Consider the following 18,479-nt stretch of genomic DNA (forward strand, 5'->3'; position numbering starts at 1 on the left):
ATGTGTCATTGGGCCTTAACTTCCAGGAAGGTTCAAGGTTGCCTTTCCAGGGGTTAGGGCTCTTCTGAGCTTGAAGAGGTGGGAGGGCCGCTGCAGGGGTTTCCCTGGGAGCTGCCCAGCTGAGGGCATATCCTTCTGGGCAGCCTGGGGTGGGGGATGTGAGCTGCCCAGAGTTCCACAGCCCCCCAGTGGACTGGTTCTCCTGCTTCGAGGACCCTCAAGACTGTGCTCCACCGGGGGGCTTCTGGAAGGAAACCCCTCACCACTTCCCCGGCTGATGCTCTCCAGTTCCCAAGGAGATCCCATCCCAGCCAAACCCAGGGCTTCTGGCTGTGGCAAGGCGGGGCCAGGTCGGCGCGGTGTCATCACGCAGAAGGAATGGTGGGGAGGCTGAGACTTATCCCTGTGAAGCCCCAGGGCCTGCAGAGTGGGGAGGACGGCCTGTGGCAGGAGTGGAATCAGTGCTCTATGAGAACCTGCTGGGACCCTTGGGGGAACCTGGGCACCTGGGAGGGGGTGGCCGCAGGGCTCCGGGGGTCCAGGAGGGAGGCTCTCCATGAAGGCTCTGACGCTGGGGGTTTGGGCCCCTCCTTCCAGCACCATCACTGCAGAGCTCCTCGTGTCAGGAGGCATGTATGGCTTCTGCGCAGCTGGATGGGGAGTGGTCTTAGCCCCCACGTAGGACAGAAGAGTCACCTGTGGGTGGGGTGGGGGCTGCCCTTGGAGAGCCAGACAATGTGGACAAAAGTCTTTGGTTTTGGAAATGACAAACGGGTGAGGGGATGCCAGGAGGAGGTGGGACCCATGCGGCCTGTCGGAGCAGAGTCAGTCCACCCAGGCCCCCGCTGTCCCCTCCTGCCTCCATGACTGTGTCCTGGCTTGGCCTTGGGGGCTGCTATGTCCACACAGCCACACACACGGGACACGGCTAGGACAGAACCCTACAGTGAGAGTGTGGCTCAGAGTTCAGCAGCCCACACTTAACGCGTGGGGATGGGCAAGTTTCACAGGCCCCCAACCCCTGCCACGGCCTGGGTGAGCACGGCCCTCCCCGTGTCCTTCCTTGTATGTGGCACCACCATCCCAGGGAATAGTGGGAACACAGCCACCTCCCACCCTTATGAGGGCTGCCAGGGTGTGCCTCTGTGGTCCCTCCCTGGGCCCTCATGGTGGCCCTGGGACAGGTGCAGTGCCATCCAAGGGCCCCTCCCTGCTGTGCCCGCTCCAGCCCTGGGCAACGTGTTCCAAGTGATGCTGTCTGTGCGGGTGTCCCTAGCATCGGGAGGCCGCCGGTGCAAAGTTACATGTTAACTCACCCTGTTCTTGTTTAACTTCCTCCTTCGGGATGGCAGCAGCCTCTGACCCGTTCTGGTGCCCTGACTGACCATCCACAAAGACAGAGTGAGTCTCGCCCGGCCCCCAGGGGACTCGTCTGCTCATCCAAGGAGCCCCGTGGAACCGGGGGGTGGCACCAGTGACCAGCCTGCCTCGAGGAGGCCCCAGCCAGACCATGGCAGGTAGACGGGTCAAAGAGGGACAGGCACGGGCCCCACTTCCCCCTCCTGTCCCTCAGGCTGGTTCCACGCTGTGGCATTGCTGGGGCCCTTGGCTTGGCCTCCAGCCATGGGTACAAAGGCTTACGCTTGCCCCTCCTACACAGCCCGAGGTCCTGACCCCATGGTTAGGACAGGCCCAGAGCTCTCTCTGGCCCAAAGCTTCCATACCACGGTCGTGGGGGTCAGCAGAGCTCAGGGACACTGGGAATGGGAGCTGGTAGCAGGGCCCAGGGGCAGGATGGGTACATGTGGGCTGCCAAGAGACCACCCCATCAAGATGATGGGGGTCTCCTCTCATGTCCCACTAGGACTCTTCACCCTGATTTGAAAATCAGAACATTTAGGTCCCAGGGAGCAGGGCAAGCTTGCCCATGACCAGGAGGAGAGGGTCCTGGAGTCCCGTGCCCCCATTCCGGGTGGAAAGTGCTGGCCTGCTCAGCGTTCACACTTGGGGCAGCTCCCCCAGCAGAAGTGGCGGGGTAAGGGGGGCAGCGCACAGCTGCTCACCCGGGGTGGGTCTTGCAGCAGTCGGCCACAGAGTTACACAGCACATGTGGGAGCTGGGCTCATGTCCTGGCTGGGTGAGCAGCAGCCAGGTGGGCCCCCATGGGGCTGGGGGGGGGTCAGATATGCTGTGACTCTGGCCCCCGCCTTCCAGCGTCCTCTCTGAGGACAGAGCAGCCACATCAAGAGCAGGCAGAACACCCAAGAGCCAGCTGCTCCTGGGGGAATACAAGCCCTGTCCCCTGTAGGACCTGTGCACAGACATCTTATTTTTTTCCTGGCCCACAGAACATCTGTGGTTGGGGGGAGCCCAGCATTCCAGGCACGGCTAACCCCTGGGTCCTCTCTCTGTAGGCATCTGTGACAGGGCCCCTGAGTTCCTATCCCCAACTGGAAACCAGGCCCTGGAGCCTGCCCTGGGCAGTGTCGTGGCTCTGAACTGCACGGCCTGGGTGGTCTCTGGGCCTCACTGTTCCCCGCCCTCAGTCCAGTGGCTGAAAGACAGGCTGCCGCTGGGCAACGGGAGCCACTATGACCTCCATGAAGACTCCTGGTAAGAGATGGAAATCCAGGTCAGGTGACCACCCCGGTCACACCCACGACCACCTGAGCCCTGGTCCATAACCCCCTGGACATGGGCAGAGTGCCACTCTTGACACAGACTAAGGGTTAGTGACAGCAGGGACAGGGGACCCCTGCGGACATGCACCTTGTAGACAGCCCAGGACCATGCATACCAGCACAATCCTACAGCCTGAATTAGGCATTGACCCCCAAAATCCAGACCCAGGATCTGGGTGACTATCCTCAAACAGAGCCACACCCCCACCATGTTCTGGCCACTTCTCTTAGCTAGCGGGGCAAGGACTGCTCGGGAAGCCCATGTCTGCAGCCTCTGTGGTTAAGTCTGATAGGTGGGGCCCAGGGGCATCCAGTGATCCTCTCAGGCCCCAGGTGAGAGGGCTGGGTCTGATCTCCCCAGGGTCAAAAACAACTTTTCAGAGGTGCTTGTGTCCAGTGTTCTGGGGGTCAACCTGACCCGTGCTGAGGACTATGGGGCCTTTACCTGCTCCATCCGGAACGTCAGCTCCTCCCCCTTCACCCTTTGGAGAGCTGGTGAGTGGGGTACAGTGGGCGGAAGGTAGAAGGGAAGCCTAGGGGGCCTGGGGAGCCTTGAGGCTGGGAGGATGCTGGGTGGGGGTGGCACTGGTTCAGGCTTGTGGCTCTGTCCCCAGGCCCAGCAGGCCACGTGGCCGCGGTGCTGGCCTCACTCCTGGTCCTGCTGGTCTTGCTCCTGGCGGCCTTGCTCTACATGAAGTGTCGACTCAGTGTGCTGCTCTGGTACCAGGACGCCTATGGGGAGGTGGAGATGAACGGTGTGCGGGCCTGATGGGCAAGGAGGGAGCATGAGCTCAGATCAGGGTGGGCGGGCTGCCCCGGCAAGTGAGGGGTGGGCGCGGGTCTGCAGGTCTGCAGCGGGGAAGCGACGGCCCTCCGCAGGCTCTGCCGAGCACATAGCCCCGGAGAGGGGCGAGGTGGGCAGAAGCCGGCCGGGCGGCCCAAGTCCAGCGCTTGAGAGACCGTCTAGGCGCGGCCCGGGGGCGGGTTGCGGGCGCGTGTGCCGGATCTGCGGGGTCCGGCTGCGGCGGGAGGGCCTGGTCCCCGCACGCACGTGGGGAGAGCTTAGAAGACGCGGGAGGGTGGGGGCGGTGGGCCCGGGCCTCGAAAGCGGAGCGCTGACCCGCCGCCGTCCGCAGACGGGAAGCTCTACGACGCCTACGTCTCCTACAGCGACAGCCCCGAGGACCGGAAATTCGTGAACTTCATCCTGAAGCCGCAGCTCGAGCGCCGGCGGGGCTACAAGCTCTTCCTGGATGACCGCGACCTCCTGCCGCGCGCGGGTACCTCGGGCCCCGCCCCGCCCCCCCCCCTTCTGGGGCCGGGCCCCCCCCCCCCCCCAGGCCCCCCCCCCCCACTCCACCCCACCGCTCCGGCCCCGCCGACGCCCGGTTCCCGCAGAGCCCTCCGCCGACCTCCTGGTGAACCTGAGCCGCTGCCGGCGCCTCATCGTGGTGCTGTCGGACGCCTTCCTCGGCCGGGCCTGGTGCAGCCACAGCTTCCGGTGGGTCCCGCGCGGGGATGGGTGGGCCCCCGGCCGCGGCCCCCCTGACGGCCCCGCCCCCGCAGGGAAGGCCTGTGCCGGCTGCTGGAGCTCACGCGCAGACCCATCTTCATCACCTTCGAGGGCCAGAGGCGCGACCCCGCGCACCCCGCGCTCCGCCTGCTGCGCCAGCACCGCCACCTGGTGACCCTGCTGCTCTGGAGGCCCGGCTCCGTGGTGAGGAGAGGGCGCGGGCAGGGGCCCGGCGTAGGGCCGGCGGTCCCGTGCTCCGGAGGGGGCCCCTCTGCGGGCCGCTGTGTGCTCTGGGGATTTGGGACCGGGACCGCGTGGGCCCTGCGGCCTGCTGCCCAGAAGAGGGGCCTCCTTTGAGACGGGAGCGCCCCTTCCAGGGGTGCTCTCTGGGGTGGCCAGGCTAACGGACCCATCCTGGCCCCCAGGCGCCGTCTTCAGACTTTTGGAAAGAGCTGCAGCTGGCGCTGCCGCGGAAGGTGCGGTACAGAGCCGCGGAGGGAGACCCCCAGACGCGGCTGCAGGACGACAAAGACCCCATGCTCATCGCACAAGGCCGCGTCCGGGAGCGCGGGACCCTGAGTCTGGAGCAGGACCCCGACCCTGAGGGGGACCTGGGTAGGCTCCCCTGGCCCTACCCCTGAGCCGGAGAAGCTTGGCCTGGGCTGGGTCGGGGGGGGGAGGGTGGTCCACAGGGCTGAGGAGCCCAGAAAGGGGTCCGGGTGGAGAGACTCCTCCCTGCAGGCCATAGCACACTCCCACTGCCTCTTTTCTGGGGGCACTTGGGCCTGGGGCCTCCCTGGGAACCTCCAGGACCTCAAATGCCACCGTGGCAGGAGGGTGAGCAGGGAGGGACCCCCATGCGTGGGCCAGGCTGTGGGCAGCCCAGCCGGAGGCCTGATGGTACCCTCATCCCAGGTGTCCGGGGGCCCGTCTTTGGGGAGCCATTAGCTCCACCACATGCCAGTGCGGTCTCGCTGGGAGAGGGCCGGGGCAGTGAAGTGGATGTCTCAGACCTCGGCTCCCGCAACTACAGCGCCCGCACGGACTTCTACTGCCTGGTGTCCGAGGATGACGTGTAGCCCCCGCCGGCCCAAACAGCAAGTGCTCCAAGGACCGCTGGGCGCTGGGTGGGCTGGGATCTTTCTCCTCTTAGCAGGACTACCAGCCCTGAGACCCTCAGGCAAGGGAGCTGCTCCATTGTGCCTCCTTGTGCCAGAAAATAAAGTCCTTTTAGATCCTGCCTGGGCCTCAGCCTCTCTTCTCCTCTCCTGGGTCCGGAAGGGGGTCTGCAGCCCCTGAGCGGGGCACCCCTCACTTCCGTCTCTGCCATCAGTGGCCCTCGGGCTCCTCAACTCCGTCATAGATCCGGCTGTCCCTGCCGTCCTGTCGTCCATCCTCCCTCCTGAGCCAGCTCAGAAACATCTCCTGTAGTAGCCTCTTTGGTCTGTCTGTTTGGGGACATGACTGTCCACTACCCTATTCTGATCCAGCCAGGTTCTGGGGGAGGGGGCAGGCCCCTTCCTCTTCAGGTTCTGAGCTTTTTTTTTTTTTTTTCTTTTAAGATTTTTAAATTTATTTCACACACAGAGAGAGATCACAAGTAGGCAGAGAGGCAGGCAGAGAGAGAGAGAAGCAGGCTCCCCGCTGAGTAGAGAGCCCGATGCGGGGCTCGATCCCAGGACCCTGAGACCATGACCTGAGCTGAAGGCAGAGGCTTTAACCCACTGAGCCACCCAGGCGCCCCCAGGTTCTGAGCTTTAAGGAAGAAGTCTTTTGTTATAAAAACAGTGGACCTGCTTTGGTGACGTGGGATCCCAGGACTCCGTCGGACAGTGCGAGTCCCTGGCCAGGAGCCCCCAGGCCGAGGGAGGCAGGGTGTTGGGTGCGTGTGCCACAAGAGGACAGCCCAGCAGGTGGCACCGAAGCCAGGAGAGCTCGCAGCTCTCCCAGTAGTGCTCACTCCTCTGCACAAGGTCCCCAGCTCTGCTGTGTCTGGGCCTCAGCCGGCATCAGGGCTGACTCTGCCGTCTACCCTGTTCCTTCCACTCTCGCCAGCTCTCCCCAAGGGTTACTCTCTCTTCCTTGTCCTGGGCCTCCTGACCTGGAGAAGCCTCTGGGTGTGCTCAGGGCGGGAGCTCCCTCAGGGCCAGGCATGGTTGTGCTCGGGGACACTGGGTTGTATCCCTGGGTTGGGCCCCCAGGTTGGGCTGGCCAAAGAAAATTGCAGGGCTGTGTTCATGACCACCTTTATTCCCAGCACTGGCTGTTTCCACCTTTGCCAATGTGACCTGGTCACCACCCACACCCCACGCACCAGAGCAGCCTCAAGCCCTATCCTCCCCCCTGCCCTATAGAAGCCAAGTCCCTGCAACCAGCACCCGTCCCCTCCCTGGTGCCCCAGGCCCTTTAAGGGCTCACACAGGGCTCCAGTGAGAGGCCCTAGGCCATCAGCCTTCTGGCACATGCAGGGCTCCAGCAAGAGGCCCCAGGCCATCGGCCTTCTCCAGTGGCCTGGCCAGTGAGCAGCGCAGAGCTGAGCCTATCCCTTGGAGGCTGGGCCACGTCGCATCCTCCTCTTCCAGGAAGGCCTCACCTATGGGCCCAGGAAGTCCTCCTTTCGATAACCCTTCTGCAGTGGAGAGGGGGCCCAGAGTTAGGGTGCCTGCCTTCTGAGCCCTGCTCTCCCCAGGCCCCCACCCTTCCTGGTCTGGGCCTGGATCCCCTCTGGGTCTTTGGTCTCCGATCTCACGTTTCCCACTTCCTGAGTCTCCTGCTCTGCGGGAGTTCCCGGGTCTGTCCCCCCTCCCACTGTCCCCGCACCCCTCCTCCCACCCTGCCCCCTCGACGTCCTATACCCAGGTCAAACACCGGTAGCCCTGCCTGCCCCAGGTCGCCAGAACATACCGCCCGGAAGTCTCGGTGGAGCTTGTGGTGCTGCCAGAGGTTGGCCAAGAGACTGGAGGCTGCCCGAGAGGACTTCTCACTGTCTGGGCTGGGGGGGTGGCAGCGGGAGTCAGCAGGGAGACTCGCGGGGCCATGGGGAGGGGTGCGGGGATGGGGAGGGGCTCACCCGTCCCGCTTCTTCTTGATGAAGACCAGCTTTCGGAGCCCGTCAAAGTAGAGCAAGTCTCGGGCGGCAATGGGACTGGCCACCACCAGGTTGTTGAGCACAGCGATGATGTTGACCAGCACGTCGGCTGGGGGACACTTCTCGCCCACGCTGCCAGGAAGCTTCTCAATCAGGTGACTCACCACCTTGGTGGCTGCCGGGAGGCCAGGAGGTCGGGGGGTTGGGAAGCCAGCCTCCACCTCCACTCCCAGCCACCTGAGCACCTCCGGTCCCCCCAGCCCCGTCCATCCCCCCAGCTCCAGCTGCCAGAGGCCAGCCCAAATGGAGAGCAGAAGAGAAAATCCAGGTGTGAGCCCAGCGAGGCAGGGTGAGGACGGAACCCAGGCTTCGGGATGGCCCGACTCACACATCTCGTCCTTGTTTCTGGCGTTCCGAGAGAGGTTTCGAATGAGGCCAGTCAGTGAGCGCAGCTGGTGGTGGTCAGCGGTCCGAACCCGGTCCAGCAGCGGGTTCAGGATACGCTCCTGCTCCAGGGCCAGGCGGCTCAGCACGCCCGCCCACTGCGGGGGGTGGGGGTGGGGGAGGAGAGGAGCTGGTGAGAGCGGGCGGAGCCCCAGCCCCGTGGCCTGCACCCCACGTTGGTTCTTCTCTGTGTCCCTCGCTGTCCCCAGCCAATCTGCGAGACTCTGAGGTGGGACCAGCCCCACACTGTATCTCTCCTGAGAGGTCTTCCTGTTTCTGCCTTCAGCCCCAGCCAGGAGCCTCACCAACTGTGCCTCGGGTGGGCCCCTCCTCTGCTCAAACCTCTCCTTAAATCCTCAGGGACCTCCAGAGCCTGCCCGGCCGGGGACGCTGGCCTCACACCCCTTGCTACCCCTCGGGGTCCCTCTGTAGCACGTCAGGCCGGTCCCTCCGATGTCGGCTCCTCCGCAGGTTTGCGTTCCTCTGCTGTCCCGCCCCAACAGAATCCACACCAGCCCTCCCGTGAGCCCCTGTTCTCCCCGCGTGTCCCCTGTGAGAGGCTGGGCCGGGGCCTCACCCTGCGGTCACCCGCCGTGATGTTCTGCAAGGCCCCAGCGGCCGCCTCGGTCGTGTGCGGGTTGAGCTCACAGCGCTGCAGCAGCCGATTGTAGAGCCCCACGATCTGGGGGCTCCACAGCCACTCAAGACCCTTGGGGTCCTTGGATACCTCGGCGAAGGTGAGAGCGTCGGCCGTGAGGGGCAGCTGGAGAGAGGCGGGGAGGGTCAGCCAGGCTCAGGCCAGGGCCCCCCACCCCGGCTGCCAGGCCCGCGCCCACCTCTCGGAGCCGCCGGCTCTGGGGTGTGAAGCAGCCCACCACCTCGCCGGGTGGCGCCCCAGCCATGTCCCTGCGGCCCCGGCCCTCGAGCCGCTGCAGGGCGGACGGCGGCATCTCGTCATACAGGCGGTAGGACAGGTTCCTCAGCACGCACACGGCGTTCTCCACGCTCTGCAGATGGCAGGCCGTGGTCAGAATGGGCTAGAAACCCCCAGGGCCCCGAGGTGATGACTGCCTCTCACCTTGTCCTCGCACTTGCCCACATCCAGGGCGTGGTTGGTGTAGGTGACCAGGGCATCCACCAGCCCGTGGCATTCACGCATCTTCTGGCGAGTGGCCTGGGATGCTGAGCTGAGGTTCCTGTGGGCGGAGGCAGATCCGAGATCCCCAGTGGGAACCAAACCCCAGAGGGGAGCCCCTGAGCCCCAGCCCGCCTCCTCCTCCCGGAGCTGGGCCCTGCTGCTTAGCATCCATTTGGCCCTCCAAGCATCCAGATGGGGATTATGACTGTCTGATGAAGTCCCCGATTTGATGAAATCTGAGCCCGCCATGCCCAGGGCCTGGGACATCGGACATCGCAGCCACACCCAGCTTCTGGTCTCACTTCTGCACGGGTGCCAGTGCCTCGCCCTCCAGCCCCCTCCCATCCGCCTTGCCACTGGCCCTCAGAGTCAAAGGCCCCTTCTCCAGGCCTCCCCTGCCCCCTTACAGGCACTCAGCTCTCTCCCCATGGCCACCCTCTTGGCCTCTCCCAGCTGACTGTCCCCTTCCCGCACACCTGAGGAACCCCGTGGCGTTATAGAAGATTTCAGCCTCGGAGGCGTTCTGTTGGATGAGGGGTGGTCCCCCAGCCCCTGATAGGGGGCTCAGCACCAGGTCCGTGAGCTGCTCCAGTGTGTCTCGGGCCAGCCGGTCCTTCAGATGGTCGCTGGAGGACAGGTTCCACAGGATCCCTGGGGCAGGTGGGGCCGTGGCTGTGGTCAGTGACAGCCTGCGGGTTCCCTCCTGCCCGCCAGCGAGGCATCTGGGGCCTCACCCAAGAGCTGCACTAGAGGGCCTGCATGTGAGCTGCAGGTCTCGGGGCGGGACACAGAGGACAGGACAATGCTCAGGGACCAGGGGTCTGGAGGCTGGCCGCAGAGGTGTGCACCAGGACAGCAGCGGGGCCGGAGGGGAGTGGAGGGGACAGACAGAGGGACAGCAGGCAGGGGGAGGCGCGGGGACAGGCAGAGGGACAGCAGGTGGGGGAGGCGCGGGGACACCTGTGACGTTCTTGCGCAGCTCGTCGTCTTGCTCCCGCAGCGTGCGCAGCAGCTCGAAGATGCCGTTCTCCTCCACCAGCGCCAGCTTGTTGTCCGCGTTGTCGTAGATGAGGTTGCGCATGGCGCCGGTGGCGTGGCGCTGCACCTCCTGGTTGGCGTGGTTGAACAGCTTCACCAGCCTGGCCACCGCCTGAAGGCTGCGGGCCTGCGCACGGGCAGGCGGGTGTCAGCACACGAGTGCGCGTGGCTCGGTGCGGGTGGACGCGTGCGGCTGTGCGGGCGGCGCGCGGGTGTGCACAGATGCGTTCACAGCCACACAGGGCCAGGCCGAGGTGTGCCCATCGCGAGCGCCTCCCCCTGCGCTGCGGGGACGGCTCTGCGGGCCCGGGTCGCCCGTGGGCGCGGGGCAGCGAGAAGGGGCACCGGCGCGGGCGCTCGCAGACCACGGCCGCTCACCTGCTTCTTGGCCGCCGCGTCACTGTAGCACTTGTGCTGGATGTAGGCGGCTCCCAGCACCTGCAGGTTGGGGTCCGAGGCCATGAGGTACTTGACGGCGGAGGGCAGGTCGATGTCGTCAAACCTGCAAGGACAGGGGTCGGGGTCAGCGGGACCCGGGATGGGCCAGGGCCGCCTCAGGAGCACCCTCCCCCCGACAGACTGCCCCCTCCGCCGTCCTCCGCTCACCCGCTGGTGAGCCTCTGCAGCGTGCGGCGGCCGCTGTAGCCATCCAGCCCGCGCATGTCCGGCAAGTGGCTGGCATCGGCCAGGCTCAGGCTGAGGCTGCGCACAGAGGGCGCTCGGGCCATGGGCTCCAGGCCGCCCCCCGGTGCCGGCCCCGCCCCGAGGCGGCCGCGGTGGCTGCTCTGGAATCGCTGCAGGGTCCGCATGGCAGGAGCTCGAATGGTCCGGCTGGGCGGCCCCTCGGAGGCCTCTGGCCAGTCCAGGCCTCCCACCCGGCCAGAGCTGGCCTGGCGCTCGTAGGCGAAGGCCCTGTAGGCGGAGGCTGCCGGGGGCTCCAGCTGCTCTGACACGACGCTGTAGCGGTCATCCAGGCCTGCAGCCCCTAACCTCAGCGAGCGCAGGGACAAGGTGTCGTAGTCCACACGGCCCCCCACCCCAGCCCGCTCGTGGAAGGACAGGGGCCGGACAGGCACGGGTGCGGCGGGCTGGGCTCCCCCATACCCTGCAAGCCCGAAGGTGCTGCCCCCATTGTGGGCAGAGCTCAGCCTCCGACTGGAGCTCAGGTCCACGGCTGAGCGAGAAGACCAGGAGGCAGGGCTGTAGGAGGGTTTGGCAATGGGCCGGAAGGTCTGCAGGGCAAGGAGGAGAGCAGTGAGGGGGTGTCGGGGGCTCCCGGGTCCCTCTCCCTAACCCTGGAGCTTCCAGCTTCCCCCCAGCCTCCCCCACGAGCCTCTCCAGGGGATGGAGAGAGTGTCACTCACAGAGGTGCTGTCCCCACTGAGGCCCTGGGAGCGGGAACTGAAGCCGGCCTGCAGGGCGTGGTAGTGACCGCGCAGGGTGCCTGGGGACAGGGACAGTGGTCGCCTGGCTGGGTCAGATGGCTCATGGGTCTCCGGTTGGACCTCTCCCACAGCCTCTTGCCCCTCCAGCTGTGCTGCGGACAGGCACACTCACCCCCCTGACCTCCTGGTCACCTGGGAAGTGTGCCAGGGACTCCATCAGTTTTCCAGTCCCTGCTGGGGCACACGCCCGGCCCCCTCCTCCAGGAAGCAACACTGACCTCCTGGGAGCCTGTCCTGTGCTGTGGTCACACAGGAGTGCTGCTTGCTTGCCAAGGACACAGTCCCCTGTCCCACCTGGAAGAGCCACGCCTGCCCCATCCAGCCACACAGAAAAGGGAGGGTGCTGACGCCAGCCTGACTCGGTGGTGAGTGGACAGACGGGTGGGTGGGTGGAGGGTGGAGAGAAGGGGGAGGAGGAGGGAGGGCGGGTGGAAGGACTGGAGCGACAGGAGGACGGACAGACGGACGGCTGCTTGGATGGACAACAGTTGGGGGAAAGTCAGATGGAGACAAAGCAGGGGAATGGACGGGTAGATGGGCTCTGCGTTCCCTGCCAGGGATCAGCCTCTGCTAAGGTCCCTGCTGGGGTCACGGCTTGGGAGAGAAGAGTCATATGTCCCCAGAGGGCCTGGGCAGGTGACCGGCTGAAAGGACTCATCGTGTGGGAGAAGGGAGGAGGCCTGCTTTCCCCCAGCCTCTGCGAGCTGGACAGTCTGGGGGCTCCCCTCCCAGCACACTCCCCAGACCCACCCTGGTTAATGAGGCTTCTGGGCAGGGGCTATTAACCCTTTGACGCTAGTGAGGCCCAGCCTGGGGGACACACCTCCAGCCTGGGGACCTTACTCCCACCCCCAAATTATACTCCTTCCCCTAATAGGCAGGGTAGCCAGGGTGGTAATTAACCCCTCCCCACTCCCTCCTCCACCCTGTGACCCCCGGGCACCCAACTACTCAGCCACCAGCAAGGCTAAGGCCCAGGCAGGGGAGGACTCAGGAACCCAGGCTGCTCTGGCTGACCCTATCCGCACCCCCCCACCCCCCGCTGCAGTGGCCAGCATCCCAAGACCCGTCCTGGGAAAGGGTCCTCTAAAGGTCGAGTAAGCCACTGTGGGGACTGGCGTGTCCTGACATCCTGGGACATTCCTCTTACTATCTGACCCTGATCCCTGCTGCTGCAGTCTGGCAAGGGAGAAGATGGTGTTTCCGGAACAAGTGCCCTGACTCACCGTGTGAGAGACCCTTTAACGCACACGCATGCACAGACACCACGTGTCCATGCGTGCACACACAGGCGCGCACACACACATCCACATGCACACGCACGCACAGGCACACACACGTCCACACCCGTGTGCACGCACAGGCACACACACGTCCACACCCGCGTGCATGCACATGCTGGGGTCTGCCCAGCACCGAGGGCAGGCTCCCCTGCTCGTTCTTCTCAGGAATCGTAAGTGGGTCAGGCCCACGGGGCCGTCCCCTACAATTCCGCGGGGAGACCCTGGTCCAGACAGGCCGCTGGCTCTGGTCCAGGTTTCCCAGGCCCGCCCCCTCATGTTTCTATCTGCTAGTTCCCTTGGGGCCCTGGGCGGGGGGAGCGGGGGGAGGGACGCTGGAGCCTGGATGTCTGTGTCTCAGTGTGTTTGTGTCCCTGTGGGGCTGACGTGTGTGTCTGTGCATCTGAGACCGGGTATGAGCCTGTGTTACATGGGACCGGACGCGGGCATGTTCCGGGTGTACTGACAGAGATCGGCCCTGCCCAGCCCGCCATGTGCCAATCACGCCATGTGACCATGGCACTCCGGGCCGCGGGGGCAGGTGCGGTCGAGCCCAAGCCAGGCTTGGCCCAGAGGACCCCGGGGTCCCCACTGGGTGGTGGGAGGCCGCACCCATGGCTTCTCCCACACCTGGTGGGGCAGGGTGGGTGACTCAGTGCGAGGCCCTGGTGAGTCAGGGCGCTGAACCCCAGTGCCAGCCCTACCACGGCCTCTGGCCCTCGAACCACCACACCCACTGAGGCCACCTCTATCCACAGCCGCCCTTCCCACTGTCCGGCGCCCACCCTGCAGGCGTCTGCTTACCTTGGGCTGCCTCTGCGGCCCCCTCGGGCTCAGCTGCCCCGTTGTGCCGAGCCTGCTGGCCTAGCTGCAGGAGGCGGGCGCGGACCTGCTCCTGGACGCGGGCCGCCCGCAGCCGCTCTGCATCCGGCCCCTCTGCGCCCCGGCGGTCCAGCTGCAGGTCAGAGGGCAGTGCCAGGGAGCACACGCCAGCCTCAGGCTGCAGGGCCGACAGCAGGAAGTTACCGTCCTGCATGGCGGCAGATGCCCTGGCTGGGTCTGTGCCTGGCCTGGGCCACTGGGGCCTCTCCGGCCTGAACTGTCTTCACCGTCCTGTCCCCGAAGTCCCCTCCCCACTGGCCTCGCCCAGAGCCGGCCTGGAGACAGACGCTGGCCCAGCCCTGAGATCGGCTGGGGGCGGGGACCTCTGGGCCAGGTAAGAGGGAGGGGCCACTACCTGCTTAAGGTGGAATTTGGGCGGAAGAACAGGCCTGCCTGGTTTATTCCTTCCCCACACCCCAGGACAGAGCAGCAGGGATCTAGGCCCCTCTTCATTCCCAGCTTTTTTTCCCAAGTGGCAGTGGGCCCTCCTGTCCTGAGCGTTGTCTGGGAAGGGCCAGGGTAGCCCGCTGGGGAGCCTGTGGCCAGCCACCTCCAGGGGTCTGCAGGGGAGGAGTTTCCTCTCCCTGGTTGACTTGGGGCTCCAGGTAGCCCCTCGACCCAGGCAGCCAACTCCAATCTAGGCAGGGGTCAGCGCAAGAGTGAGGGTTGGGGACAAAGGGCTTGGTGGAGTTTTAGGGCAGAAGAGGGCCCTATGGACCTTGATCGTTGGTGCCCAAGAGACTGCAGAAGCAAATGGATAGACTGGCCCACCCCCTAGGCCCACGACTCTACTATCTCTGTCCTATAGACCCCAGAAGTTGCCCCATCCCCACAACTTCTGCAGAGGCCTCCAAAGGGCTGGGCCTCTCTGGCCCCCCCAGCCCATGGGGTAGAAGGCTGTGCCCTCCACGTGAGTCAGAACTCAGCTCAGCAGAGCTCTGACAAGGCCGAGTAGGCAGGATTGCTGCAGGGCACTGAGTCAGGGGCCCTCCTGCCCAGGCTGGGGTGTAGGAGCTGGGGTGTGTGTCAGGAGAGCAAGAACCCAGGAGTCTGACAGAACAGTGATGAGGAGGGGTCGGCAGGAGGGGTGGGGAGCGGGGCCCAGGCTCAGCAGGGCTCGCCCCCAGAAGGGTTCCCTGGGGTGCTCCTATCCAGTGGGACCAGCATGCTGCAAGGCCTCCTGAGTGGGCCTGGAGTGAATCCAAGAGAGGCCCCTGGTGGATGGAGCAGGGCTGGAGGGGTGGGGGCTGAGGGGCCTCAGGTACGTACTGGGCGCCCCCCTGAGAAGCCCACCGCGGGGTCCACGAGAACAGCCTTCTCTCTCCCACGGGAGGCCCTTACCCTGTCCCCTGAAGACATCTGCCTCAATCTGTGACCAGTCATTTCAGGAGATGTGGCCCCAGGTGGGGATGCTGGTGGGGGGGTGCCGGGGTGAGGACAGGGTTCTGGGTCAGGAGGCAGGTCTGGGAGGGAGGTCAGGGGTGGTTGGGGGAAGTTTCAAGGGGGAGGCGAGCATCGACCTGAAAAGGTCGAGGGGAAGCCCGGGCCAGGGTGGGTGCTCAGGGCGGAGACCTACCGTGCTGGTGGTCTGGGCATGGCCAGCCCCGGGGCTCATCCCAGAGGCCAGTGCCGCAGGCCGAGGGGTCCCGGGCTCCATCCCAGGCCCTGCGTGTCCTTCCGGGGTGGCCTCTCGCGGCAGTGCGGCACCGTGGGGGCGCTGGAGGGCGGGGTGGCAACGCCCGCGCGCACCTCATCAGACCGGCTGCTTCCCTGGGAGGCGCGTTTTGTGTGGAAAAACCCTGGGAGACAAGTTTGTGCAGCGCTGAGGGCACCTGGAGGCACACGCCTGGCACGGGCCTCGGGCCCGCCCTCCATCTGGGGTCTGCCTGGGCACACCTGGGGCCCTGCGGAGCCCCAGCCTGGCAGCCCGCCTGGGGCAGCCAGACTCCAGGCTGCAGGTGGGGGTTCAGAGGGTTTGTGGGGAGGCTCCAAGGGGTCAGGCCGGAGCTGCCAAGGGATGGAGGGGTTTTGGTTGGTGGCACGGCCAGGAGAGCTTCCCGTGCCCAGTGCCCAGAGCTGCGCTGAGGCCCCCTGAGGACATGGAGACCCCTCCCCCGCCATGACCTCTCAGCTCTGCCGCTCGCTCTCTCGCTCGGTGTTCCTGGAAAGCCTGGGATCTTGGGTGCACTTTTTCTAACCACTGCAGGGCCCAGGGACTGGTCATGGCCCAGACCTGTTACCACCACCCTCAAACCCAGGCTAGGAGCCACGTCTGACCCCTGTGGCCACCCTTCTCTTTTGTCCTCCCTAGAGTTCCCTTTTCCCTGTAGCCAGTGCCTGGGGAGGGGGCACAAGGAAGATTCAAGCTTAGGCTTGAATGGTGGGCTTCCTGGAGGAAGCAAATGGAACATACACCCAGGGAACTTAGAAAACAGGTAGAAGGGCCACCTGGGTGGCAGGGCTTGGGAACCTGCATAGAGCTCCCCCAGGGGTGTTGGTGCCGCATCAGGTTTGAGATCTTGGGACTTGGGGACTCCAAGGGTGAGTAAGTGAGGCTCTTTCTCAGGAGGTGGGCAGCTCCTGAGGGAGCCTGGACTCCGCTCTGGGGCATCTGAAGTGAAGGCTGTGACAGCTTGAGGGGGCTGGGTAACCATTTATACTCCCCCATCTGATTGGGCACATAGGATGTGCTGAGCGGTCAGCTGGAGGTGGGGACGGCCTGGGTGCTGTTAGAAAAGTCTGTGAAGGAGGAGCCGGGGACAAAGACCAGGGGATGGGGGATGGAGAGGCCTCCAGGGCCAAGGGGCAGAGTTGGTGGGGAGGGGTGGAAGGAGGACTACCTAGTGCTGGCTTCAGTGACCCAGAGCTCGGGGAGGGGCAGAGAGGGGTGTGGAGGGGTGTGGGAGGTTAAGGAGCAGAAGATGGGGGAAAGCTTGAAAACATTACAGCAAAATAATATTGAAAACAAAATTTGGGAACACGCGCTGGCACAGAGAAGTTAAGCAGTTGGCCTGGGGCCACACAGCCTGCAAGGGTTGGGGTAAAGTCGCCAAGCCCTCCGCGCCGTGACGGACCAGATGTGAGCGGAGCTCGCTGGCTGGAGGCCCCCGGGCGCCAGTCTCGCTCCCTCTCAGCTGAGCCCCGCGCGTCGCGTCCCCGGCGCTTCCTGTCCGCGAGCCTGCGCCCACGCCCTCAAACCTTCCAGCCTCCCGCGGCCTGGACTCCCGCCAGATCCAGGCCGGGGCGCGTCCTCCACGGAGCCTACCTGGATTGGCGCGGTGGGCACCTCCCTTGTTAGGCGGTCCCCCAACTCGGCCCTGGGGTAGCATGGCCCCCCGCACCTAATCCCCGAGGATCCTGGGTCCCCTGTGCCTCCGACTCTTGCCTTGCGCCTTTGGTGAGGAAGGCAGCTGAGGGATTCGCGCCCCTGGCAGCCCAGGGAGCAGACGGCACTTCACATCCACACGCCCCCCTACCTGTCCCCTGCCACCTGCGCCCCCCAGCCCTCTGTCGGTCCCTCCGGCCCTCGTCCTCCTTGCTTTGGTCAGGCGTGTCCCGAACTCTTCTGCGCACCACGCGCTCTTCTGCGGACGCGGGTGTGGCCCAGACGCGCGCAGCGCTCCCGGGGCGCTGTCCAGAGCGCGGACCGACCCGGAGCGGCGGGAGCCGGTAACTCCAGAGCCCGCTGCTGCCCGGGTGGGGGTCTTAGCCTCCGACGCCCACGGACTTGTGTGCGTCTGCGGTGGCTAGGTTTCTGGCGTCAGGGCGTCAGGCGTCAGATTCTGGCCCGTATTTTTCCAGAAAAGTTTTCTCCTGCTCTGTCACGTACGTATTTTTCTTCTCTGGTCCTGGGGCTTGCCCGTGGGCTCTTACGGCTTGTCTTCTCAGGAATCAACTTTAGCTCAACTCTTTTCCATCTCGTTTTGCGCACTTTTTCCAAATTTGTCTTCTGTGTTCCTGGCTGGGTTTTCAATGACGGCTATTCTGAGGTTTTGAGATTCCTAAGGGGGCTTTTACTTCTGTTAAGTTTATCTTTCTCTCTTCCATCCCCCACGTCCCAAGTGTTGGTGGATTTTAATTTTCTTTGTTTTTATCATTGATTTTTAAAGAAGACTTAATTTTTATTATATTTTAGAAAGATTTTCATTTATTTATTTCACAGAGAAAGACAGCAAGAGAGGGAACACAAGCACAAGAGGGGGTGGGAGAGGAAGAAGCAGGCTTCCCACTGAGCAGGGAGCCCAATGCGGGGCTCGATCCCAGGACCCCGGGATCATGACCTGAGCTGAAAGCAGATGCTGAATGACTGAGCCACCCAGGCGCCCCTCAAGAAGATCTAATTTTTAGAGCAGTTTGAGTTTCACAGCAAAATTAAGAGGAAGGTACAGAGATTTCCCTGCCCCCGCACCCGGCGGGCGTAGACTTCCCGCTTACCAAGATCTGCCATCAGGACACTGGTCTTGGTGGATGAGCCCACCCGGGGACGGACACACCTGTATCACCGCAAGTCCACAGGCCTCATCAGGGCTCTGGCATGGTCGTGCACTCCGTGGGCTTCGGCAAATACGTGCGGGCAGGTGCGCGCCCAGTGCAGTATCACACAGAGCAGCTTCATTGCCCTAAAACCCTCTGCCTAGTCCTCCCTCCCCTGCCCCGCAAGACCTGGTAACCACGGGTCTTTTTACTGGGCTTGTCCTTTTGCCTTTTCAAGAACGTCACGTAACTGGAACCATACAGCTCGCAACCTTTCCAGACCGGCTTCTTTCACTTGGAAATAAGATTTAAGGTTCCTCCACGTCTTTTCATGGCTTGATAGTTTTTGTGTTTCGGTGTGTGTGTGCGCGCACGTGTGTGCTGAACGCTGGATGATACTCTGTGGTCTGGGCAGAACCGCAGCTCACCCGCTCACTTCCCGAAGGGTTTGCCTGTTGTTCCAGTTTTGGGCAATTGTGAGTAAAGTTGCTCCAAGC

The 18,479-nt window shown here is 64.4% G+C and overlaps 2 protein-coding genes across 2 annotated transcripts; one reads left to right on the plus strand and one right to left on the minus strand.

The window, feature by feature from the left end:
• Positions 1-1,411: 1,411 nt before the first annotated feature.
• On the plus strand, positions 1,412-5,434 carry SIGIRR (single Ig and TIR domain containing). Its single transcript, XM_032879868.1, has 9 exons — positions 1,412-1,517; positions 2,415-2,613; positions 3,043-3,176; positions 3,296-3,436; positions 3,818-3,961; positions 4,080-4,182; positions 4,248-4,398; positions 4,620-4,809; positions 5,110-5,434. The coding sequence occupies exons 1-9, from the start codon at positions 1,511-1,513 to the stop codon at positions 5,271-5,273; spliced, it is 1,233 nt and encodes a 410-aa protein (XP_032735759.1). The 5' UTR covers positions 1,412-1,510; the 3' UTR covers positions 5,274-5,434.
• A 1,244-nt stretch (positions 5,435-6,678) lies between these two features.
• Positions 6,679-13,817, minus strand: PKP3 (plakophilin 3). Its single transcript, XM_032879870.1, has 13 exons — positions 13,432-13,817; positions 11,267-11,346; positions 10,509-11,134; positions 10,281-10,404; positions 9,825-10,029; positions 9,341-9,515; positions 8,805-8,922; positions 8,563-8,733; positions 8,304-8,489; positions 7,671-7,824; positions 7,265-7,457; positions 7,099-7,186; positions 6,679-6,823 (listed from the first exon to the last, which is right to left on the minus strand). The coding sequence occupies exons 1-13, from the start codon at positions 13,661-13,663 to the stop codon at positions 6,788-6,790; spliced, it is 2,388 nt and encodes a 795-aa protein (XP_032735761.1). The 5' UTR covers positions 13,664-13,817; the 3' UTR covers positions 6,679-6,787.
• Positions 13,818-18,479: the final 4,662 nt, after the last annotated feature.

The sequence above is a fragment of the Lontra canadensis genome, unplaced genomic scaffold (assembly GCF_010015895.1).
Source record: "Lontra canadensis isolate GAN:19392208 unplaced genomic scaffold, GSC_riverotter_1.0 scaffold66, whole genome shotgun sequence".
Classification (NCBI taxonomy): Eukaryota; Metazoa; Chordata; class Mammalia; order Carnivora; family Mustelidae; genus Lontra; species Lontra canadensis.